Consider the following 27,180-nt stretch of genomic DNA (forward strand, 5'->3'; position numbering starts at 1 on the left):
GAAGCTCAACGAAGAATTCGTGATTCTTCGGGACGAAAGAAAAAAAAAATTGACAACTTTATATTGACACATTTCGACCACAGTTCCTCCACACCACTGCAGGTTTTAAACTACACCCACTTCATACCACTACAGGGTTGGATTATATATTTGATTTAGACCACTAGAGGCTTAAGGCTATACTTCTTTCAGACCACGACACGCTAAAGTCTATATATCCTTTGAATCACTATACAGTTTTAGGCCACAGCACCTCCAGACCACTACAGGTTTGAGGTACAGCCACACACACACATACACTACAGTTTCAGGCCACATCTCCTTCCGACCTGTACAGCTTTAAGCTATACTTCTTTCAGACATCTTCAGACCTCCTTCAGAAGCCGATCAGGCTTAGAACTCCAGATGTATATATGTCTCTGAAAGCTTACGTATGACAAATCTGTTTAAAACTGTACGTTTACTTCATAATCGTCTTTTTCCTCAAGGCATCTACAACAGATGTGTGTATAGCCGTCCTTTCATTTATTCTTATGGACGTAGCAACATATACTTGTTTAATCAGTCACTCCATCAGGATAGCTATCAACTCAATAACTCATTAATCAACCCCTCATGTAGTTTACCTTTCATGGCGAAATAAATGACTAATGGTTTCTGTGTACAAGGACGTGATGCACAGTTCATGAACGCAATACACAGTTCACTTATTATAGAGTTAATGAGTTTTGTATTCACTCGTCATCCAAGTGAACAATTCCTAGACGTGACTTCATTCGAATGTGAATGAATTTTTTTTTATTTTCCTTTTTTGACTCGCTATGTCCCGGTATTCAATTTGGTTATCCATGAAAGTTCCCTGGTCTTGTGTTTTTTCGTATTACTGTTCATTTATCACACACACACACACACACACACACACACACACACACACACACACACACACACACACACACACACACACACACACACACACACACACACACACACACACACACACACACACACACACACACACACACACACACATATATATATATGGATAGATAGACAGATAAACAAAACTGCTTTTGACTTTATCCCAAGAAACTTTTGGTTAGCAAATTCTTAATCTTTCCAAACAAGTTATCAGTTTCATCGTCAATGGAAAAAAAAAAAAAAAACGTTTAATATCTCTGATGTCTTCTACTTAGCTGAACTTTGAACCTAACCTCAGGGGATGTAAAAGGTCAAGCCAGGTCAATTTCCAAAGGGGAAAGAGGTAGACTACGAAACGGTCCGTATGGCCTAGTGATTTCCTCTAACTTCCTCTCTTTCATCCAATCTGGGTGGAACCATCGAAATGGACCGATTGCCTTACTCGAGAGAGAGAGAGAGAGAGAGAGAGAGAGAGAGAGAGAGAGAGAGAGAGAGAGAGAGAGAGAGAGAGAGAGAGAGAGAGAGAGAGAGAGAGAGAGAGACCATCCCTGGGACGTCCATTAGACTCGGGTGGAATCTAATATCCCACAACACTGCCTTACGCTGGTAAGCTCCCCTCCACTTCCAAGTACAGGACTTGTGAGGGTGGCGTCTGCCACAGTTGTAGAGGGAGGGAGGATGATGATAAGAAGGGAGTGGAGTCACACACACACGATCACATGACGCATTGGACGATCTTATATATCTATTCTATGTCAGCGAACAGGATTCGAAGAGGGATCTGATCGGGGATTTTTTGTATTAGACTCCAGCAAAGAAATATCTTATAGAAGCTGGACAGCTATTTCTTTGGGGAAGACATTGAAAGGCAGGAGACTTACATAAAGGCAAGAGATATACATAAAGGCAAGAGACATAGGCAAGAGACATACATAAAGGCAAGAGACATACATAAGGGCAAGAGACACAGGCAAGAGACTTACATAAAGGCAAGAGACATACATAAAGGCAAGAACATGGGCAAGAGACTTACATAAAGGCAAGAGACATAAACAAAAGGCATACATTAAGGCAAGAGACATAGGCAAGAGACTTACATAAAGGCAAGAGACACACGTAAAGATTCGTCAGGGAGAAGACACCGAGCACTGCAGGGCCCAGCTGCGTCTGAAACGTAACAAAATCAAGGAAGGAATGAAGGTTACAGGGTCTTGGTCTCACGTTACCACACGTCTCCCAAGGATGTGATGAGACATCACAGAGAGAGAGACCACTCGAGACGGTCTCCACACTCTCGGTGGAAGCGAGTCTGTGCCGAGGTGGTGAGTGAGATCAGGCGACTCCAAATCATACGAGAGACAACAGGAATATTGGACTAGACCACAGACTAATGATAGTCATGAAGAGTCAAGTGAACTGCAGAGAACAGAAGGATGAAGAACATAGAAGTATAGATGATGAAAACGAGACGAACGATGATAGAGAACATCATTACGGTCTGGGAGACCTACCTGCCTGGGTTTCAGTCATTAAAATATAGAGAACTCTGGGGATTGTTGTCCGATGGGAGTTTAATCGATACTTGGCCCCGTAATCCCTCAATATGAGGCAAGGGTGAGGAGGAGGAGGAGGGAGAACACGTGCAGAGCTTAAGGAAAAAAAATGGGGAAGGTTTGAGGTCCTGGAGGGACACCTTACCTCATGGTAAACAAAGGAATAAGTAAAAGAACGAACTCTTCAAATGTTTAGACGTCAGAGTTGCCCACGACATTAAAAACAGGATTAAATTAACTCGTGTGTGTGTGATGATGATGATGATGATGATGATGATGATGATGATGATGATGATGATGATGGTGATGATGATGATGATGATGAATATTTCTAATTAGATGTGATACATCTGTCACCAGGATCGGTGACAGATCTGCTTTCTCATTTCCTCTAACGGTCTCTCTCTCTCTCTCTCTCTCTCTCTCTCTCTCTCTCTCTCTCTCTCTCTCTCTCTCTCTCTCTCTCTCTCTCTCTCTCTCTCTCTCTCTCTCTCTCTCTCTCTCTCTCTCTCTCTCTCTCTCTCTCTCTCTCTCTCTCCTTCCGTCTCCTCCCATTCCCTCTCCTGCACCGCCTCCTTCCATCTTGCTTATCATGGAAGCACACTGCTTGATGGAAACCTGACCTCGAACACCTTACGATATATATAGACAGAGGCAGACAGGCACACACACAGTCACACCCTATCCGTGCGTTGATCGAAGACCAAATGAAATATTACTTTTCTTATCAAGATAAGGTCAGATAACACACCCATCTTACGGTTGTACACATCCTCTAACAGCAACCCTCCCATCCCACACTCTCAGCCGTACCATACGCCCTTGTACCGTCCTGTACCACACGTACCGTTGTACCTCGTACCATCATACCATCAACCCCTCCAGCTACACCACAGCCTCTTGTACGATCGCCCGCCCCAACCTCACCCTATATTCCCACCTCAACCTTTTGTGTTTATTCCAGATTTTGACCAAAAAGAATTCAAAAACAAAAAGAACGAAGTACTCCTGCTTAACCTGTAAGTCAAGTACTTCATTAGTGGCACACTGAGGGCCTTCTGACCGTAATTAATAACTTGTAAAGCCTCAAAGTCTCGTCCACACAAGTGTACACATTGGGTAAATTCACTGCGACCAGGCACCTTTATAATTGATTTTGGCCCGGCAGTACACCAGCGCTCCCTCACAGGTGCAGGGGGACCCTCGTTCTCTTACCTCCCCTTCTCCCCTTCTGACCTCTTTTTCATCTCCTTTCTTTACTCATTCTTCCTCTACTTTCCACCTTCTCTACCCCCCACCTCCCTTTACATGTCCTGCCCTCCTTAGCTCGCGTTACGCGCCTCCTCTCCCTCCCTCCCGTATAGTCACTATCCTCTTCCGGACATCCCTCCGCCTTGAAAAAAGATAAAAGATAAAGACAAAAGAGAAAGAGAGAGAAAGAAGCACAAAAAGATAAAGGAGAACCATGAACAGAAGGCCCCTGATGGGAAGAGAATGAATAACTTAGATAAACGTTTATGCCGCTCTCTCTCTCTCTCTCTCTCTCTCTCTCTCTCTCTCTCTCTCTCTCTCTCTCTCTCTCTCTCTCTCTCTCTCTCTCTCTCTCTCTCTCTCTCTCTCTCTCTCTCTCTACAGAAAACAAGAAATGAATGTCATGTATGCCACTCTGGCGAAGACAGATCACGAATCCCTCACCATTTCACCCTCTGGCGTGGCCTCACGCCTCACACACGGGTAACATAATACTTCTCTTAATGAAGCTCTGCCACACGCGGGGTGTTGGTAGTGTCTGGAAGGCCAATGTTCAGGGGACACATCCCACACGCGGGAGAGTCGTCTTGTTATTGGTAAACGTACGATGGATATCAACACATTCCTACCTCCGCAAAGTACAAAGTAAAGATCCCCATCTCTCAATATATATATATATATATATATATATATATATATATATATATATATATATATATATATATATATATATATATATATATACATATGTGTGTGTGTGTGTGTGTGTGAGTGTCTATCAACAACGTCTCTATAGTTCACTATTCCGGCTTTCTCTCTCTCTCTCTCTCTTTCTCACTATGTTTCTGTCTCTATGTCCCTCTGTCTGTCTCTCTCATTCTCTCTGTTTCCTTCGTTCACAAAGACCAATAAACCTGACAGTAGATTGAAAATTCAGATATGCAAATAAAAAAAAGGGTAGTTCCCTTCTCGTGGCTTCCAAATATTTCTTTCCTCAACCAATCATCTTTACTTTGCTGGGAAGACATACAGTATCCAGGTCATCCGAGCTATCTCCACTGCTAAACATATCTCTATAGCATTTGTGTGTCTGGTCTCACTCTGCGAACGAGATAGGGAAACTATAAACATAAACCTGACAGCTGAGCAAATATCACATGGATTCCGACTCTATATAGGAAGATCCTCATCGACTTACAATATCATTCGATCCTTTCATCCCTATATCGCCTTAATCACGCTTATACCTAGAGTGTCAAAAGTAGGATCGCATACCCCGTTATTGGTACTCATAGAACAGAAAAAAAAAAGAGTATTGGTATATATTAGATTTGGTCGTCGGATTCATACGGGTTCAATCCAGTCTTAACAAAGGGACTGGGGAAATTCCTTCCCAATCAGCAACATGGAATGGAATACTGTCCCAGTATTGCACTTGATCTCAGGAGTTTAATTAATACATTTGACTAAGACCAGAATTATAGTGTATTGGAATTACTTTAATTATCACTATTATTATTGTTATAGTTATCAACAATATTTGTCGTGATGTCATAATAACAAGAATGATAATAATAACATTATCAACCAACATAAAGGGGAAAATAAAAGGAATTATCATGCGAACTCTGTAGAACCAGGAAACGAGGAACTGTTCACTAAAGAATTTAATTCATATTTCCTTTTTTTTTTTACTTTCACCCTCAGTGAACACTTTTTAAAGGCGAGAGGGTGTTGGGTATTATAGCTGTGGGCTTGAGGGCCCAATGGTGACCTGTTTGACCTCTCTCTCTCTCTCTCTCTCTCTCTCTCTCTCTCTCTCTCTCTCTCTCTCTCTCTCTCTCTCTCTCTCTCTCTCTCTCTCTCTCTCTCTCTCTCGTCATGGACACCTCAGTTATCTGTCCTCCCCACATACTCCCCATGTTTTACCCTCCAGCAGATAACGCTGTCAATGATTATAATCAGGTCTTTCTTCCATGTATTCTTCCCATGTTCTGTGTACCCCAGCATACCACCTCGTCATTGACCCATCAGGTCTTCTGTTGTCTGTCCTTCACATGCGTTCCTATTTTAGGTAATCCTCTTCCCACTTATTCCCTCCACATGTGCACAATAATTTCACCAAAATATCTTCGATTTCTTCACCCTTATGACTATCATGCGCATCAGACAGGATTTTGCATGACTGAGGTAAGAAACCTGACGTTCTGTTCTCGCCATTGTCCTTTCTACATGTGATACTCATATATGGATCAAGTCGTTTCCTATTGATCAAAATCTTTATGATTAATCCCACACGATCAGAAGTCAGATCACTCATCAACACATAATTTTAAAAATCGTAATATCGTAAAATTTTTTGAACGGTAGACTCTCATGCATGCATTCAGGTCAGATCCATCAAATTTATGATTAAAACGGATACGTAACGAAATATCATATTCCATACTGTATTTCCGTCGTACGCAGTGACCGTGTTTGCTGCGGTAATCGGGGAAAAAAAATTATAAATGCATCCAATGTCGTCACTCAAACATCAACTCGAGGTTGACCCCGTGTGTGTGTGTGTGTGATACGCAACATCATCTTTCACTGATGTTGCAGAATGATCAAACGTCAAACACTGTGGCATATCTTGGAACTTTAGACCCTACACAAGTGTCATCATCCATACACAATATTGATTTATGGGTCAAAGACACAGGCAACCATACTAAAATAACCTTGTAATCAACATCTCACACCGCACTCAGATTCACCCACATACATACTGCATACTTATTACTTTAGGGTCTTATTATGCATTGTTAAGGATAGAACGAATCTTAACTATTGAAATAATGTTTCTTGTGTGTGTGAGAGCGTCAAAGATTCGAAAACCTTTCCTGACGTCTGTCTAATACGACGAAATTTGCCGAGGGGAATTTGAACCTCTTGGGTTATTCAGCAGCGGGAAGAGCTGCTGTCAGTCCAGTGTCTGGAATCTATCACACCTTGCCTTTGTGTAATTGCGCGAGCAGATGCCTAGTGACAGGGTAATGGGACTCACAGACCCTGAGGAAGAATGGTGTGTTTATGTCATTACGGACCCTGATTTGACCACAGGGTCCGTAACTACTGTGTAATGCGAACAGATGTGAAAAGAGAATGAGTTCAGACCCCCCCACCCCACCACATACGTTAGTGTGGAGTGTATAACTTTACATAGTTCAGGGGGTCTTCTGCCCCTATAGCTGGGGGTCTGGAACCTTGAATTCGTCTGAAATTCGTGAAGATAAGACGTTGAAGGAGAGGGATAAAGATGAATTCATTCATGACCTCATTACAGAACTGGTGATCATACACTTATACTCCATTTGCAGATGAGAACATTACCAGAACTCGTAAGTGAACAGTTTCTTTTTATATGATTTGACCAAAATACTTTTATTATGATTTCATACCACATTAAATTCATTTTATCTTTTTTTCCTTTTCACTCAATATGCATTATAATTATGGACTGTAATGTCTGCTATGATCAAAAACAAAAACAAAAATATAATTTACATCGATACAGGATTCTTTCTTTTTTTTACTCGCAAAGTAATTTTGACGTTTTAATGTAATCCAGAATGACCACATATATGAACGCTTTTTTAATTTTTTCCTCCCTCTTGCTACACTAAACAATCCCAACACACACACACACACACACACACACACACACACACACGAGAGTAAAGACATGGTACATAAATAGAAATGTAAGAGATGACGCAATACGAGTGAAAAACTCTTTCCCGTAAGACACATATAGCGATATATATATATATATATATATATATATATATATATATATATATATATATATATATATATATATATATATATATATATATATATACACACACACATATATATCTATATATGTGTGTGTGTGTGTGTGTGTGTGTGTGTGTGTGTGTGTGTGTGTGTGTGTGTGTGTGTGAGGGAAGGAAAGGACAGGGTTAGATGAAAGAGACTCCAGGAGTGTAACGCTGTGGAAGATAATGAAGGGCGAATAGACGGAAGGGGTTCTATAAGACCCACTGGAATTGGAGGAGATGATGAGGTTTGACCCAACATCACATGGAAAAGGCAGCGTAATACTATAAGGAACCCCTTCTTTCCAGGCAGAGACCTGGAAAACCTAACAACGAGAGAAACAAAGAGTCTGGACCATAGAAGGTAAGCCCCCCCTCCCCTCTAACAACGGCTCGGTAACTCTGGACATATGTATATCACCTGCAGGAAATGGAGTGAGTCACTTGCCTGGACGGACGGACAATACGGTTTAAAAGAACAAGGAAGATGAGTGGCGGAGAAATTCAAAACAAAAGAATAGATACAAGCCATCCGTAGTGAAAGGCAGACTCGTAGCATACTCTTTTGTTTTCGGGGAAAATCAGGAACGTGAATTGAAAATAGAAAGTTTTCGACACGTATCCTTGGAGAAGCTGCGTGTGTTTCTGTAGTAGACTATGCTCGACTGATCCAGAGACCCTGGACTGAATTATAACCCTACTGTACGTACGTCAATGTGGCGCTACAAAAGTTGCAATCACTACTTCCCTGAGATTGGAAGGGGTTTTCACAAGCTATAACACCCATATATATCAGCTGTGATGGAGAGAAATTCTCCTGTCATAATGAAGACAGACGAGATAATACAATACATAGGAAAGAAAAAAGTTGTTTTTGCCTTGCTTAAAGAGGATCCTAATAGCTTGTTTGTGTGTCCCAGTGCTGGACGAAGGTCAGGAGTCACGTTGACTATCTGGAACCTAGCTTCGAACCCCCTGGGTAGAGGATACGAACGTCTGTCTGTGCTAAAAGGGGAGATCATCACCTCGGCCTCTATAGGGCCTGTATCAAATGAGATTGGTTTATCGTCGAGGTACATTGCTGCTGAAGGAGTTCGATACTTAGTGATGAAATTCGTGACTATCGCTCTTTTAATTTTGGTGGCCACACGAAGATGTAGATCCACGGTGAAATATACCCGAGTAGGCCCGTGTATAACCTAGCTATTGAGATGAAACCGGGATCATATTCACGAATTAGACCTCCTCGGGCTTTTCTTGGCACCATTTTAGGCACCAGCTTCACTAAAAGCTGCAAAGAAAGACAGATAAAGACAACCTAGGATGGCGTCACCCAACATTTACCCAGTCGAACAGGTAGACTACTTGCAACAGAGGATCAATATCACCTCACATGTAGACATCTTCGTTCTATTATCTTTCCTGATTCTACCACTGCTGAATATTGATTCCCTGTGGGTGTGACCTTCATCCTGTTAAGGATCGACGTCTAATAAGGATGGAAAGGCTTGTCGTGAACGTCTATGTCACTGATTCTGTCTTCTGTCCTTTTTTAATTCGAGTCTGTATTCTTCAGAAGTCGAGTTGGAATAGAGATGCCTTGAGAACCCAAAAGTGTACGTAGCAGAACACTGTTTTCTGGACTGGTAGTGGAAGATCTTGGCAATGATGGAGATAAGCCATCACCAGAGTATAGGATGAAGATGGTGCACTTGCATTTGAATGGGTTAGAGGGAGAGACGCCACGATTTCCAAAGCTCTTTCACGATAGAAAGTTCAGTAGACTGGCTAGTCTGCATATACATATAAAGAGCTGAAGAAAGTGTGGTGAGATGGTCTGGACATAGTGAAAAAATGAGTGTCAGAAGTGGAGGGTGACAAGGAGAAATGGGGAAGACCAAAGTGGAAATGAGAGAAGAGAGCGAAGAAGATTTCGAATGACTTGGAGGCTGAACATGCAGGAGGGTGAAAGGCGTGTACAGGATCGAGCAGACTGGAAAGATGTGGCATACTGCGGTCGACTTGCTGTTTTTGGACTGAACCATGGCCGTCAAAGCAGCCTGGGTAAACCATGGAAAGGTCTGTGAGACCTGATTATGGAAAGGGAGCTGTGGTTTCGGTGTACTACACATGACAGCTGGAGAACGGATGTGTGCCAATGAGTCCCATCTTCTTCTGTTCCTGACGCCACCCCACCAACGCAGGACACGGCGTGTAGCAAAGGTGCATACTCCATTAATGTCCCGCATGACATCATTTCTAAGCCTGATGAACACCGAGACAGCCGGAGGCGACAGGCTGTCTGCTGTTATTACAGAAGGGACGACTTGAATTCCTCCACTGCAAACAAAGGAAGGGACGCCCCGTTGGGATCTTGTATGGGATATTTCCATCTTCCCAGAACGGAAAAATGTATTTAAAGTTCTCATAAGGGATCGTCAGAAGGGGAGTGGGTAGTGAAATTTTTAGACTCTGAAATCAGTCTATATATATATATATATATATATATATATATATATATATATATATATATATATATATATATATATATATATATATATATATATATATATACACTACACCAACTAACAATTAGAATGAAATTCCGTCACGTAAAATGATATACGTCTGTCTATTAACTTTCTTCTGATTGAATTGCGTTGTGCGAGAGAGGAATATTCAAGGTATCTGGGTAAGGAATCTTGAAATATGTGTAAACGACTTCAATTTGTGTGAGAAAGGCGTAATATAGCCAGATATATATATATATATATATATATATATATATATATATATATATATATATATATATATATATATATATATATATATATATATATAAGTACGAGGACACATTCACATCCCTTGAAGCCTACGGGCACGTCAAACGACACTATTTCTGGCGAAGTTCCAAACGATGCTGCTTTATCTACACCTCATCTCGCCCTCAAACACGCGCGCCTCCCACCGACCTGGAGACGTGCAGTATGGCTGGATTGTCTGACAGTGGAGAGCGAACACCGTGGCTGGAATTTGGTTTCTGTCGGAACTAGGCGGCTTCCAGAACTGGAAAGGCCTTGTTAAAGGTAGTTCACTCATTAAGGAATACTATTATGCCCATAAACAGAACGGACATGTTTGCGCACGATCCGTTTGTAGGCCTTAGAATTGCCCTGAACACCTGAAGGAGGCGTTGAAGACTTTTCTTGGCTGTTGGTGGATGTAGATCGGCCTTAATAACCCTGGTAGTTGATAGGGTCGAAAGCCCTACCAACCAGCTAAACAAACGAACCCTACGTGTGTGTGTGTGTGTGTTTATACTCCATCTTACTTTCCTTCTGAAGGATTCCATTTTATGTGGATCCTACAGCGTTCAGGAAGCTGCCTTGGGTCTTCTATACATGCTGGGGGATGGGCGAATGAGAGTTCAGAAGGTGAATCATATGAAAGAAGATGAGTGTAGAGAGATTGCCATCATATACGACAGCAAGAGACTAGATATGTGCAAATGGGATCGCTAATTGTTTCTGGCGCAACCTTACAAAGACGGAAAAGGTGACCAGGTATAAGGCAGAGAGTCTCATAACGTAGGTATGGCTGAAGCGATCGTGCAAACAAGTGAAGAGCGAAATTCACCTAAATAACACTACACCAATGTAGGGTGCACATAGTTACAGCACCAAGGTATAGGACTAGAATCCTTCCTCCCACCTCTTCCTCCTCTGACTCTATGGAATATAGAGGGAGGAAATCACCTGCTTCAGATCCCAAGGACGAGGGACGCATCCCGTCTCCATCCCTTAGGCCAGAGACGCCTCTCTGAGGTCTTTGGCACTATCGGAATCTATTATGTGTCCAGGGGATGACTGTATAGGGATGATAAGATGACCTCCAGGCTTCGTAAGAGGAGGGGCGTTGAGGCTCTATCGTATTTATCTTTTATTAATATATAATGTAGATATTCCATTTTGCAAAAGATCCATTCGTCATGGAAGTATCATTATCATTATTCATTCATATGATGATTACGTTCGGCAAACAAGACACCTGCCACTAGAAACACGTAGGAAAGGAAAATGGATTGGACATACTAGTACGCGAAATTCCTGTCTACTTTTTTCCTGAAGTGATTTTTCGATAAATCGTTCTATTGATATTTGATCTTTTTCATGTATAGCAACTGGAAGAAATACTGTCCTTACAAATATCGGCACAGCTGGGGAATATTTCGCCCCTTGTGGTGTTTGTTTCTTCCCTTCCATCGCTTAGCTCTAGAACCGACGGTAAAAGTTGTTGCAGAATATATATATATATATATATATATATATATATATATATATATATATATATATATATATATATATATATATATACATATATATATATATCAGTACCGACGGGTCTATGGAGCCATGAAGACTCCGTATCAATACAAGAGATATGACGACTGCTTGTACGGGCGATCTGATCATAGCTTGGGGTGAAATGACCAATTCTTCGTAAAGATAACATGTCATAAGGAAAATTGTACACTATATATCTTATGAAAGTAATTAAGCTCACCTCGTCAGAGAAGGTAATGTAATCGCCATTGCCAGAGAGAGATTGTGGGAAGACCTAGTTATGTTGAAGGTAATTCAGAGGTCAGTGTCTCCCTACACCAAGAAAAATAATATTACTTTATCTTTTCTATTAAGGATATGTTTATCATAGGCGTAGAGGAAGACGAGTGAGAGTTGTAAACAAAAGGAACATTTACTTATGTCATCCTCACATCACTCTGATAATGTTGGAAGAGAAGTTCGATACTCTCTGTCTTCACTGCGGAAACTGACATTAAAAATATTGGAAAATGTCACTCAAGCTGGTCAAATGAAAGTCTTATGGCGCAATAAAGAAAGGGAAGATCCAGAGGCTTGTAAAAAAAAAAAAAATAACGCCATTCATTACCTAAACTTTACGCTTAAGATTATTCCAGATGTATGTAAATCAGTGTTGATTTTGACTATAGTTGCCCATACACCGTTGCATTCTATCAAACGGTAACAACAGCTGTTGTTGATGTGAAGTCTTTCTTAACAGATTCATTAGAATTACAATTCCTTCATGAAATGATATGTATATTGGAATTCTGGTTTAAGGTTCATGGGCTGTAGGAAGGACATTATCATCTCCTTGTCTCTATAGATCTTACATCAACTCAGTGAGACATTCGCTTCCTCACATATAAAGGTAAAAACCTTTTTCAAAAAAATACGTGAACCGTAGGTGTTCAAAGTGCTGAATTGTTGCTCTGAGTTCAGGTTCTGTTTCCTCACCAGTTGAACTCGCCAGGGAAGCGTTCTATTCCATATGAACTTATGTTTTCAACACATGACAATAGAGGATCACGTAAAGAAATAGTGAAGGACAGGATGACCAGCTTCATGAACCTGAACCATTCAACCAACATGTAAACAGATGAACACCAGGACAATGAAGAATGAAACGTTCCAAGTCCATTTGATCTTGTGCATCTCCCTCTTCACAGCAAACACATCAGTACACGTAATAGGATCCAAACCTTTCTTAAGCATGCTTTCACTCACACGGGCGCATGGAGACAAGCAGAATATATAGGGTTCGGAAACACACTTAAAATGCCCAACCAACATTCTGTCAGTATATTTTGCAAAGCTTACGGTGTTTGATAACTTATAATACTGGTCAAAGCAATCTAAGTCTTTATACATATAAGGAAACGGTATTCATAGATTCTCAAAGACCCAGTACCATCATTTAAGAAGTTTACGTTATATATATATAGATAGATAGATAGACAGACAGACATATAGATAGATAGATAGATCGATAAATCGATAGATAAGTAGATAGATAGATAGACAGATATATTTTCTACGTGACATCAGGGACGGTCCCCTAAGAACGGGGAATCTCCTCGGGGAGAGAACTAATCAAAAGGAAGAAAGGGAGAATTCGGTTGGCCAACCTTCCCCCCAAAAAAGAAAAGGCTCATTGGTAATACTGGAAAACGGGGGAGAATGCCACCCTCTATTGGGTCACTGGTAACACTTAATTGCTCAGACGCTTCACTATCTAGGACTGTACTAGTGCTTGATTTCTATCATTATTCTGTAGCTAAATGAACCTTGAGAGAAAGACCTATGACCTCTCCCATAGCCATTGTATTCCATTCACTACAGAAGTGTACTCAACCACTAAGCAGGTTCAGACTCCTCCCCTTTTTCTCCATCTTGACTATATTCAGCCATGAGTGGTTCACTCACCCGAATCCATCCATCTTCTCGAGCCACACAATCATGGGTCATCCTCACCTACCTCACACCCCATAACATGGTCAGGTCGGCCTTACTATCTCTCATTATTCTCATGGACTTCCTTCCAACATTGCCTTGTTCACTCCTTCATCAGGCATGTCTGTGTTTACCTATCTCTTTCCGTCTCTCTATTCGGTTATCAGTTACGACTGCTGTCACTTTATCCATTTATATTCTAATCATTTTAGAGAACTAAAGATCTTACACCATTATAATCTAATCATTGTTCCAGTACGTAGGTTTCTGACGGGGTCTATAATTAACTCTCTTTCACCAGCTACTACGATGTGCATCCATGAGAGGCCCTCGGAGGGATTCCAACTGATGTTCTTCACATGATTCTCTGGCAAGGTTTCCCTTCAGCCATTCACCTTCGTACTAATCATCACTTAAACTAAGAGGTTCCTTATGATTGAACTTGTGTGAGATCAGGCAAGCCATCATTTTAGCTAAAATTAATAAGAAAAGATACGTATTTCTTTACTATAATCATGAAACACTTATATTCAAAGAAGCTTCTATCGCCCCGCTCGACCTTCTTATGATTCCTTGTTAGTGAGGGTAATTAATGATGATAATTAGGCTCGGTCATTAGGATGAGCTGTTAATTTCCTTTGAGGTTACCATTGTTTTCGCTGCAGATGTGACAACACTGGTGTCAGTATCATGATGACTGACTACGAGAGGTGGGAGGGTCGTACCACAGGCACATACGAGAGGTCGGGGGTCGTAACACATGCTCCTACGAGAGGCGGTCGTCAGAGAGGGTCGTCCTTCGCTAAATTCAGTTGCCTCTTCGTTATTCCTGTTTACAGCCTGATGGTCGTCAAAGGCTGATTGGCTGTTGCGGGAGGTGGGGGAGGTGGTGAGGTGAGAGGCCCAGAAAGAGGACGTGTCAGGGTTTGTGTTGAGGTGGAGGGGGAGGCGTCTCCCTTCCAACCCCTCATTCCCCCTGTCCCCCAAATAAACCTCAAACACATACAGGTATTGAAGAGAAGTCTAGTTTTTTTTTTTTTCTCCTTCCTTCCTTCCTTCTTTCTTCCTTCTTCTTCCTTCTTCTTTCATCGCAGATCGCAGGTAGTCAGTTCATTCATCCCTCCGCCACCTGGAGGACCTGGTTCTCTCCCACCCAGCCGTACTCTGCTCATCTCCTCCCTCAGGAGTGAGGCTCATGGGACGACTACATCATCCACCGGAGGCAGGTGAGGTCGAGTCTCATATATGAGTTAGAGAATCAAAACGCCTCTCTCTCTCTCTCTCTCTCTCTCTCTCTCTCTCTCTCTCTCTCTCTCGCCTTCGCCATTGAGGAGCGTCGGCCACCGCCTCGCGCCTCCCCAACGCCCCCTGTGTAACTTTGCGAAAAGACGACCCTCACACACACACACACACGCACACACACACACACACACACACACACACACACACACACACACACCCTCAGACCCCAGGAGCAAGGCAGAGTCACGACTCGTGTTCAGATGTTCGACACTCGCCTCTCTCACCTCTTGATCCTCGCCCGAGAGTACTTCTGTTTGGCTGGGAAGAAGAGGTAAAGAGAGTTCTTTAGTCTGTAGATGATTGATCCTCCTTTGAGTCGATCTATGTGTGGGGGGAGGGAGTTGCAAGAGCCTTGAGATGAGTACGACTGAATATATATATATATATATATATATATATATATATATATATATATATATATATATATATATATATATATATATATATATATATATATATATATATATATATATATATATATGTATTCCTTTGGGTCTACGGGGAAATGAAGCACGATAAGTTCCCAGGTGCACTTGCGTGTAATAATCACACCATCATGGGATATATAAGAAAGAACTATAATAGTCAGTTGATATCCCCTCGCATTTCGAGTCTATACATATACCTGTTATCCAAGCATCTGTAACCATCTTCTGTTCCACCTTTGTTCCTCTTTCTTCCACCTGCAAACCAGCAGCTTTCTCAGACTGGGAGCGTACAAACATCTCTTGTTACCTCGCCAGTGAGAGAGTGCAAGGCAAACTCCTGCATGCGTCCTGCGGGAGGGTGGGTGGTTGGGTGGCGGTGGGGAGCAAGGGGGAGTAATGTCATGTCCTGACATCAGTAAAAACCGCTTTTGTGTGTAGTTGAAACATGTCAATAGGTAACGCCACCATATACCACATGCTTCTTTATATATATATATATATATATATATATATATATATATATATATATATATATATATATATATATATATATATATATATATATATATATATATATATATATATATATATATATATATATATATATATATATATATATATATATATATATATATATATATATATATATATATATATATATACAAATGGTTTGTCTCTGAACAACGTAAAAATTTTTAAATGAAATTCAACGGGAAATTGGATCCATTACTTAAACTTGAAAGTCACTTTCCAGGTTGAAAAGAAAGGAAAAAGAATATATAAAAATATATGAAAAAGTAAACTCGACAGCACTGCCACAATCTCAATCTTTATGTCTGTATATAGATGACCAGCTAGCGTGATGGAAGGAAAAAAAAAAATATTAGCAATGATAGAATACATTCTGTTCTACCAGACACTGACAGTCGCCCTAAAGAGCAGAGTTGGTATGCTGTATACGCTTTCCTGTGACTCTGTCTGACCAGTGTGCCTTTAAAGAACCAGTAGTTCAGTGGTCTCTGTCCTCAGTTTGGTAGCACCCGTTCCCAATTCAGTGGCATCTGTTCCCAGTTCAGTGGTATCCGTTCCCAATTCAGTGGCACCCGTTCCCAGTTCAGTAGCCCTCGTTCCTAATTCAGTGGCATCTGTTTCCAGTTCAGTGGTATCCGTTCCCAATTCAGTGGCACCCGTTCCTAGTTCAGTAGCCCTCGTTCCTAATTCAGTGGCACCTGTTCCCAGTTCAGTGGTATCCGTTCCCAATTCAGTGGCACCCGTCCCCGTCATCAACACTCGTAAACACTACACTGAGACCATTGGCGCATTCGCTCAATCTCATTCACTCACACATTGTACAGGACCAACGGAATTTCCTTTCTTATACTCTTAATTACATCCAGCAGCTTCGCACTCCTTATTTCTGGAGCAATTAACAGTATATTTGCGGGAAAATGAAGGTTGAAGTCGTATTTCAAACAATGATGCTAAAAACATAAGAGCATTATCGTTTCCCTTGCATAAAAACCACTCTGCCATATCCCTGGCTCCAATACTATAAATGAACCATTTGAAATATTGTTTGGTTGTAAATGGGGAATTCCTACCTCTAGATTTCCTCGTTGTTTATATTGGTTTTGCGAAAGAACACCAACCATGAACCCTCCGGCATTCACAGTATAGAGAAATGGAAGCAGGTGAAGTTCGTGGATGATAGAAGAAGCGATAGTGGATAGAATGGGAGAATGAATGAAATCAGAAAGGGAAGATAGTGAAGGGGGGAATTCATAGATAGAATTTTATCTGGTACGAGATAGTATTATAGAAAAGGGATGAGAACCCATCTCACTCTCCCTGACGTTCATGTTTTCAGGTCAAATGCCAAGGTAGACTTAGATGTGAGCTGGGGAGGGTGAGTCAGAGGAAATGCTTCAGTGGAGAGAAACATTTTGCCAAAATATGGACGTAGCCTAACTGTGTGTGTGTGTGTGTGTGTGTGTGTGTGTGTGTAGTGTAGAAGGCATTCAAATGCTATACCTTCCTGTAATAGAGGTTAAGAGACGAATGAAATTCACTGTATGATCGACCTCTGAGAGTCATTTCTTTGCGACCATTCTTGAGTCACTCAGCTCCCCGTCTGTATCTAACCATTTCATTATATTTTTTTCGGACATGACCTTTCCCTTTTCAGACCACCCCCCTCATCTCGTTTTCTCTTTCCAGGTGTCTCTCATTACCACCATTATTCTCCCGCTCTAAATACGGACACACCCAACCCCTACCTACCCCAGCCACGACACCTCATCCACCCCTCACACCTCTCCGTCTAGCGTCCTATTGCCCCAGGCAAATTGTCGATCAGCAGCTGTTTAAGGGGGAAGAGGGACAGAGCGTTGGGGAGGGCGGGTTCGACGGCTCTCTCTCTCTCTCTCTCTCTCTCTCTCTCTCTCTCTCTCTCTCTCTCTCTCTCTCTCTCTCTCTCTCTCTCTCTCTCAGCACACCCGTAACCCAAACTCTTCTCCCTCCGCCTCCTCCTCCCTCACCCCACGTCTACTCCATCATCTCGAGAAAGAAATTGGCATCAGGCGTCCGCCGCTGCCACCACTTGCCACCAACACCACACTCACACTAACCCGCCCACCTATCGACCCACCCACCAACCCACCTACCTCTCTACCCACCCACCAACCCACCTACCTCTCTACCCACCCAACAACCCACCTACCTATCTACCCACCTAGGAATTCAACTCGTTCTCCGTGGCTACACTCTCTCTCTCTCTCTCTCTCTCTCTCTCTCTCTCTCTCTCTCTCTCTCTCTCTCTCTCTCTCTCTCTCTCTCTCTCTCTCTCTCTCTCTCTCTCTCTCTCTCTCTCTCTCTCTCTCTCTCTCTCTCTCTCTCTCTCTCTCTCCTTTATTTTTGCATATTGCAAAAGGATTATTGCAAATCTCTTTTTTTTTTCAAAGTCGGGCACACACACACACAGAGATTTACTGACACATTTTTCACCCATGGTGGAGGGTGGAGGGGTTACCTTGTGGTTCACATTATGTGGCAAAACACAACAAAATGCCTCCTTGTTTTTTTTCCTTTCATTTTTCTTTATTTTTTTTTTCATTTGCATGAAACTCCTCCAACCACGAGATCAACAGCGGAGTGTTACTAGTTCCAGAGTGACTGGTTGGAAGCAGATGTATATAGTGTATATAATGGCCACAAACACGGTTTCAAACTTCAAGTTTTACGGTGTTTCAAAACTTAAGTCATTGTTCTAAAACTTCACATGGTTTCAAAATTCCTCACTTTTCTCAAACTTGACATTATCAAAGGATTTCGTTTCTGTTTCAAACATTGATATAACATTGTTTTTTCAAAGCGACACAGTGTGGTTCAAAATTCAAATCACCATCTCAGAGCTTCAAACTTTTTTTCAGATCTGTTTCAAATATCACACAGAATTAAAAGTTTCTCGGTTTCATAAATTTACACTGTTTCAAAACTTTACAAACACAGTTTCAAACCTTTATCTCTATTTTCTATACTTCTAATTTCCAATATGTATATATAAACATTTTCTTTCTCATTTTCATTTATCTATCTCTAGTTCTCCTCCATCTATCACTTCCCACGTATGTACAATACTCATGGTGAATCCTTCATTCATTTTACACTCCAGATATTTTTTTTTTTTTCAATATTTTTCATGACCATTTTTTTCGTAGTATGATGTCAGTAGGGTGTAATGAGAACTCCCTCCCTACCCAGACCTCCTCCTCGAACACCATGGGAAAAAAAAGAGAGAGAGGGAGACGATATATTGGCTGCCTCGAGGAGATGAAATTACAATATTCTATTTCAAATTTTAAATTTGGATTCTAACAACATATTCAGTTTTTTTTTTATTGGTGTGTGTGTGTGTGTGTGTGTGTGTGTGTGTGTGTGTGTGTGTGTGTGTGTGTGTGTGTGTGTGTTCTTTATTATTATTTGTGTGTTACGGGGAGTGAGTTTTACACACGTCTCTTAACCTTGTATATATATGTACCATGTATTTACTCTTATGTGTACACACACACACACACACACACACACACACACACACACACACACACACACACACACACACGCAAGAAAGATAACATAAATCAAGACAAGAAACATTTTAAAGCTGAACAGTTAGGAACTATACGAAAAAGAATGTGATTAAGAAAGGAAACTCCAGACCCCAGACTCAAGTATGCAGAGAATGGGGGTAAAAGTTGACCATCTTCGTAAAACATCTCAGGAACAATATGTGGAGTCTGGACTGCAGGGAGAATTGAAAATGGTGTCAGTAATTTTTTTTTTTATAAAGGAAATGGGAAAAAGTCGTATAGAAAACTGGTAAAGGTAAGTGCTGACGTAAAAAAGAGAAAGAATATATCATGATAAGGCAAGAGGAGATTAGAACAAGGCGAAATGATTATAAGATTGGACTCAACAGGTTGTATGCAACCTGCTCAGAAGGGCTGAAGGTGATTAGATAGAATAGAGAAGGTGTAAAGGAATTTCTTTCGCTATCAGACATTCTACCAAATAGCTTACAAACCTCAGCTAATACGATAATGCCATGGCGGTCTGGAATGAGAGTAGGAAAAACAGCCATGCATTAAGCTGTGGTGGTCACGCTAGCCTTAGCAGCCATTAAGCTGTGGAGCCACACTAGCACAGCCATGCATTAAGCTGTGGTGGTCACGCTAGCCTTAGCAGCCATTAAGCTGTGGAGGCCACGGTAGCACAGCCATGCATTAAGCTGTGGTGGTCACACTAGCACAGCCATGCATTAAGCTGTGGTGGTCACACTAGCACAGCCATGCATTAAGCTGTGGTGGTCACGCTAGCCTTAGCAGCCATTAAGCTGTGGAGCCACACTAGCACAGCCATGCATTAAGCTGTGGTGGTCACACTAGCACAGCCATGCATTAAGCTGTGGTGGTCACACTAGCACAGCCATGCATTAAGCTGTGGTGGTCACACTAGCACAGCCATGCATTAAGCTGTGGTGGTCACACTAGCACAGCCATGCATTAAGCTGTGGTGGTCACACTAGCACAGCCATGCATTAAGCTGTGGTGGTCACACTAGCACAGCCATGCATTAAGCTGTGGTGGTCACACTAGCACAGCCATGCATTAAGCTGTGGTGGTCACGCTAGCCTTAGCAGCCATTAAGCTGTGGAGCCACACTAGCACAGCCATGCATTAAGCTGTGGTGGTCACACTAGCACAGCCATGCATTAAGCTGTGGTGGTCACACTAGCACAGCCATGCATTAAGCTGTGGTGGTCACACTAGCACAGCCATGCATTAAGCTGTGGTGGTCACACTAGCACAGCCATGCATTAAGCTGTGGTGGTCACACTAGCACAGCCATGCATTAAGCTGTGGTGGTCACACTAGCACAGCCATGCATTAAGCTGTGGTGGTCACACTAGCACAGCCATGCATTAAGCTGTGGTGGTCACACTAGCACAGCCATGCATTAAGCTGTGGTGGTCACACTAGCACAGCCATGCATTAAGCTGTGGTGGTCACACTAGCACAGCCATGCATTAAGCTGTGGTGGTCACACTAGCACAGCCATGCATTAAGCTGTGGTGGTCACACTAGCACAGCCATGCATTAAGCTGTGGTGGTCACACTAGCACAGCCATGCATTAAGCTGTGGTGGTCACACTAGCACAGCCATGCATTAAGCTGTGGTGGTCACACTAGCACAGCCATGCATTAAGCTGTGGTGGTCACACTAGCACAGCCATGCATTAAGCTGTGGTGGTCACACTAGCACAGCCATGCATTAAGCTGTGGTGGTCACACTAGCACAGCCATGCATTAAGCTGTGGTGGTCACACTAGCACAGCCATGCATTAAGCTGTGGTGGTCACACTAGCACAGCCATGCATTAAGCTGTGGTGGTCACACTAGCACAGCCATGCATTAAGCTGTGGTGGTCACACTAGCACAGCCATGCATTAAGCTGTGGTGGTCACACTAGCACAGCCATGCATTAAGCTGTGGTGGTCACACTAGCACAGCCATGCATTAAGCTGTGGTGGTCACACTAGCACAGCCATGCATTAAGCTGTGGTGGTCACACTAGCACAGCCATGCATTAAGCTGTGGTGGTCACACTAGCACAGCCATGCATTAAGCTGTGGTGGTCACACTAGCACAGCCATGCATTAAGCTGTGGTGGTCACACTAGCACAGCCATGCATTAAGCTGTGGTGGTCACACTAGCACAGCCATGCATTAAGCTGTGGTGGTCACACTAGCACAGCCATGCATTAAGCTGTGGTGGTCACACTAGCACAGCCATGCATTAAGCTGTGGTGGTCACACTAGCACAGCCATGCATTAAGCTGTGGTGGTCACACTAGCACAGCCATGCATTAAGCTGTGGTGGTCACACTAGCACAGCCATGCATTAAGCTGTGGTGGTCACACTAGCACAGCCATGCATTAAGCTGTGGTGGTCACACTAGCACAGCCATGCATTAAGCTGTGGTGGTCACACTAGCACAGCCATGCATTAAGCTGTGGTGGTCACACTAGCACAGCCATGCATTAAGCTGTGGTGGTCACACTAGCACAGCCATGCATTAAGCTGTGGTGGTCACACTAGCACAGCCATGCATTAAGCTGTGGTGGTCACACTAGCACAGCCATGCATTAAGCTGTGGTGGTCACACTAGCACAGCCATGCATTAAGCTGTGGTGGTCACACTAGCACAGCCATGCATTAAGCTGTGGTGGTCACACTAGCACAGCCATGCATTAAGCTGTGGTGGTCACACTAGCACAGCCATGCATTAAGCTGTGGTGGTCACACTAGCACAGCCATGCATTAAGCTGTGGTGGTCACACTAGCACAGCCATGCATTAAGCTGTGGTGGTCACACTAGCACAGCCATGCATTAAGCTGTGGTGGTCACACTAGCACAGCCATGCATTAAGCTGTGGTGGTCACACTAGCACAGCCATGCATTAAGCTGTGGTGGTCACACTAGCACAGCCATGCATTAAGCTGTGGTGGTCACACTAGCACAGCCATGCATTAAGCTGTGGTGGTCACACTAGCACAGCCATGCATTAAGCTGTGGTGGTCACACTAGCACAGCCATGCATTAAGCTGTGGTGGTCACACTAGCACAGCCATGCATTAAGCTGTGGTGGTCACACTAGCACAGCCATGCATTAAGCTGTGGTGGTCACACTAGCACAGCCATGCATTAAGCTGTGGTGGTCACACTAGCACAGCCATGCATTAAGCTGTGGAGGTCACACTAGCACAACCATGCATTAAGCTGTGGTGGTCACACTAGCACAGCCATGCATTAAGCTGTGGAGGCCACACTAGTACAGCCATGCATTAAGCTGTGGAGGTCACACTAACACAACCATGCATTAAGCTGTGGTGGTCACACTAGCACAGCCATGCATTAAGCTGTGGTAGTCACACTAGCACAGCCATGCATTTAGCTGTGGTGGTCACGCTAGCCTTAGCAGCCATTAAGCTGTGGAGGCCACACTAGCACAGCCATGCATTTAGCTGTGGTGGTCACGCTAGCCTTAGCAGCCATTAAGCTGTGGAGGCCACACTAGCACAGCCATGCATTAAGCTGTGGAGGCCACGCTAGCCTTAGCAGCCATGCATTAAGCTGTGGAGGCCACGGTAGCACAGCCATGCATTAAGCTGTGGTGGTCACACTAGCACAGCCATGCATTAAGCTGTGGTGGTCACATCAAGCTGTGGCTTTCACTAAGGACGATCTTGAATATGTTTATTTATGTATAAATGGTGTTTGATCAATGAGATAAATGAGTGATGATAATCACTGATAAAGGGAATAAATGAGTGATGATAATCACTGATAAAGGGAATAAATGACAGATCGGTACTGACACAAGAATAAGCGACTGATTAATGAGTAATGACCATCACTGATGCAGGAGCAAGAGACAGATTAATGAGTAATCAGCACAGATGCAGAAACGATCAACAGATGAATATGTAATAATCATGCAATGTATGTGAGAGAGAGAGAGAGAGAGAGAGAGAGAGAGAGAGAGAGAGAGAGAGAGAGAGAGAGAGAGAGAGAGAGAGAGAGAGAGAGAGAGAGAGAGAGAGAGAGAGAGAGAGAGAGAGACTCACATTACGATCAGCTGTTGATTAATGTAAAGACTAATGACAGAGGAATCAGTAGATGATGATCAATCATCAAAAATACACTGAAAGACAGACAGACTCTCTCTCTCTCTCTCTCTCTCTCTCTCTCTCTCTCTCTCTCTCTCTCTCTCTCTCTCTCTCTCTCTCTCTCTCTCCCCATACCACAACAATTACATATTAATGACAACCTTAACTCTATTTGGCCCTGGCATCTATCTACCCACACAAGGTCCTCATTTAGAAAGAAAAAAATGATCCACTGGGCCGTTGACCTTTGACCTGTTGACCGCAAATAGAAGGCACGACGACACTCTGGCATATTGATGTAATTTCTAAACTCGTATGAGAAAACTTATTTTTTTTTTTCTACTCTCGACTCTATCTTTAGCACCGAGCTTAGAGCATCCTAACCCAGTCACTAGAGCCGTGACACAGACAACCCTAATAACTGTGGCCTGGGCATAGATAGGTAACACAACAGTGAGGGACAGAAAAGGTATCAGAGGGTCTGAATGAGTGATACAGTAATTAAGAATACTTCTCACTACAAAGGCGTCTACATTCCCCTTCTACTGGAAGTGGCACACCTTCGTGGTTGCACGAGGAGTTTAAAAGAGAACCTATGGGTAACAATAGGACTGTTTAGTAAAAATTTGTCCTAGGGTAATTAGAAATAAATAAATGAATTATAATATGGTATCAATATTCTTATGGTCATGGCAGAGTTAGATAAAGGTTTGTCTCTTGGGGAAGAATGAGTTTGGGTGAACATCATTCGAAAATCATACCTCACCAAGACCGCTGGAAGACAAGAAACGAAAGAAAATATATTTCTTTCTCTTCTTTTCTCTCTCTTTAACTTCATCCACCAAAGGGTTGTGGTCTTACTTCCGGTCGGGTTCGAGAGAGTTCATAGTGATGGTGGTAAATGCTAATTATTGCACCTACGGGGTAAGGCTAATTAGTGAGATCAGGGTCGATATTACTCTTTCCTCCTTTTTTTGGGGGGGGGTTGCGAGAGAGAGAGAGAGAGAGAGAGAGAGAGAGAGAGAGAGAGAGAGAGAGAGAGAGAGAGAGAGAGAGAGTAAAGATACAGAAGTCTATTGATGTATCTTCGTACACAAGTTTGGCCAGAGTAGATATTCAGGACGTGCCAGATCGAAGACAAGGAAGAAAATGTGTAGAGATGAAGAATGTATTACCTCACATTAGAGAAGAAAACGTTCTGCGGTACATTACCTGCATTGGACCATGGGAGGAGGGTGGGCACCTTGAGAGCCGAATCCAGGCAAAAGGAGACCGAGTGAGGACTTCGCTTATTCGGTAAGTTCCCGTCGAAGCTGTCAGGAGCAGAGTTGGTCTGTTTCCTTTGGAAGAAGCGTCGCCTTTTCTCGGCGGCGGGTTTGATAGGGGTGAGGTCTGCCGTGTAGGGCAAGGGCGGGGCGCCGGTGAGGTCAGGCGCAGCGGCCAGGGCAGCCAGGTCAGCGTAGACGGTACTTCGAGTCTCGTCCACTGACAGCTGGTGCACCAGACGTAGTTTGGTGGCAGCTGAGATGCTGGTGTACAGGCCGTTGAAGATCCCCGTGCGGGACTCCCTCCTGGGCATCTGGGACGGGAGTTCCTCCAAGTGCGAGGTCAACTCGTCCTGGTCGAAGGACTCGGCTTGACCCAGGGCGTCCCCTGGGGGCGGCGACCCCCCTAGTGACCCTGGTGAAGTTCGGCCAGCAAACTCCATGGCCGCTGGGGCGCACATGTATTCCCTTGTCCAGGACTCACTCGGTTTACTGCCCTCTACTGGCACACTGTAACTACTGGACCTGGGCCTCTGCACGTCTGTGGTGCTCCGCCGACGGCTTGAGAGGGAGTGATCGAGGGTACCTGTTGCGCCTTCCACGTGGGGGTGCGTCGCACCCTTGCCTCCCCCACACGTGACACCTGGGGGGTAGTAGTCATTGCCCTTATCGAAGCTTTTCTCGTCGCTGTTGCGCTCACTACTGTGTCCACTCCTCTGTCGCTCGCAGAACTTCTTCGGTTTGGCGGGGGTGGGTCGGTCGACGCCCTCGTTGCCAGCCTGGACCGCGACGTCGACGTGCCACGGGTCCAAGAGGCAGCAGACGCGGTCCGCTAGGCCGCCGACCAAAGACTCGTGCAGCGGGGAGGAGCAGGTCGGGTGGCCGACCGCCGCGCAGCCGCACCAAGAACCATGACCAGCACCGCTGCTCTCCCACACCACGGGGCTACCTGTGTGCAGTGGGCTCTCCCCTACACTCGGACTGTTCGTCCCGCTTGCAGCCCCACTGGCTGGGCTCTCCCGCCCGCCCCACGCGGGGCCCGCCACCGCCTTGAATGGCGGCTGATAGGCATCAATAGTGGCACTAGGAGGAACTAGGGGCACGTCCTGCCACGAGTCGGAGAGAGCGCGGCGACTCGCCCACCGCTTGCGAAGGTAGGTTGCCCTCGACGTCATGCTTCCTTCACCACCAGGGACAACTGGAAGAGAAGAGAGGAGGATGATTAGGTTACAGGATGACGATCTTCCCTTCAACACGGTAAAAGATCGACCTACACACGGGTGAGTGGCAGTACGAATGGCAATACCACACCCTGGATCACTGATGCATGTAAACAATGCACCGGAGTAGCAACGGAATGAGACCTTTATCACCATCACAGAGGACAAACGAAGCAAGTATTTCTCACAAGAAAGCCTGGAATGTTGGTGTGTCAGTGAACAAACAGGTTTAGCACAAGGTTAACGTGGAAATGGATCATTCTGATCTAGAACTGGGGGTCAACAATATTGGGGTCAACGATACTGATATGAAAATAGTTAGACGAACGTTAAACTCTCAGGTAAAATAGAGGAGTTATTGGCTATACACGACTCAGGTAAACATTATGTAAAATTGTTTACACAAGTTATTAGGTCAAGTAAATCAGGTAGCTCCCATAACGTTGGGTCTTGTATCGGAAATGTCTTAATTCTTCGGTCTTATGATCATAACAGCCCACCTGCTCTCCCCTTCCCCACGCTAATTCTAAATCTAAAAGTTTGGGGACACCGCTGGCTCAATACGATGTATGCGACCATATCATTTATACATTACGGATCCTTGAACAAATCTCCCGGGAAGAAAATAAATAAAAGAAACCGCAAAAGGAAAAAGAAATATATGAATTCTTCAAGCATCAAAAGAAATTTTCTTTATTTATCTAATATCTCACCTATTCTGCATAGGTGTATGGGCGCCTGAGAGCATTTACCAACTGAATTCAAGTTCTGAGAGGAGATTAAGGTAGGTGCAGTAGATGTAGAGGTATGTAGAGGTACTGTGAAAAGACGACTGGAAGAATTCGTGTATTGGGGTTG

The 27,180-nt window shown here is 43.5% G+C and overlaps 1 protein-coding gene across 3 annotated transcripts in view; it reads right to left on the reverse strand.

Moving 5' to 3' along the window:
* The window catches only part of LOC139759876 (uncharacterized), a 406,891-nt gene extending 380,767 nt beyond the window's left edge, over positions 1-26,124 (reverse strand). Inside the window, exon 1 of one of the 3 annotated variants that reach the window (XM_071682396.1) lies at positions 25,050-26,124. In XM_071682396.1, coding sequence (XP_071538497.1) covers positions 25,050-25,563 — 514 coding nt within the window. In that variant the 5' untranslated portion in view covers positions 25,564-26,124. The remainder of the gene's footprint in view (positions 1-25,049) is intronic. The other 2 variants (XM_071682397.1, XM_071682398.1) reach the window with 2 other exon arrangements.
* Positions 26,125-27,180: the final 1,056 nt, after the last annotated feature.

The sequence above is a fragment of the Panulirus ornatus genome, chromosome 34 (genome assembly GCF_036320965.1).
Source record: "Panulirus ornatus isolate Po-2019 chromosome 34, ASM3632096v1, whole genome shotgun sequence".
Classification (NCBI taxonomy): domain Eukaryota; kingdom Metazoa; phylum Arthropoda; class Malacostraca; order Decapoda; family Palinuridae; genus Panulirus; species Panulirus ornatus.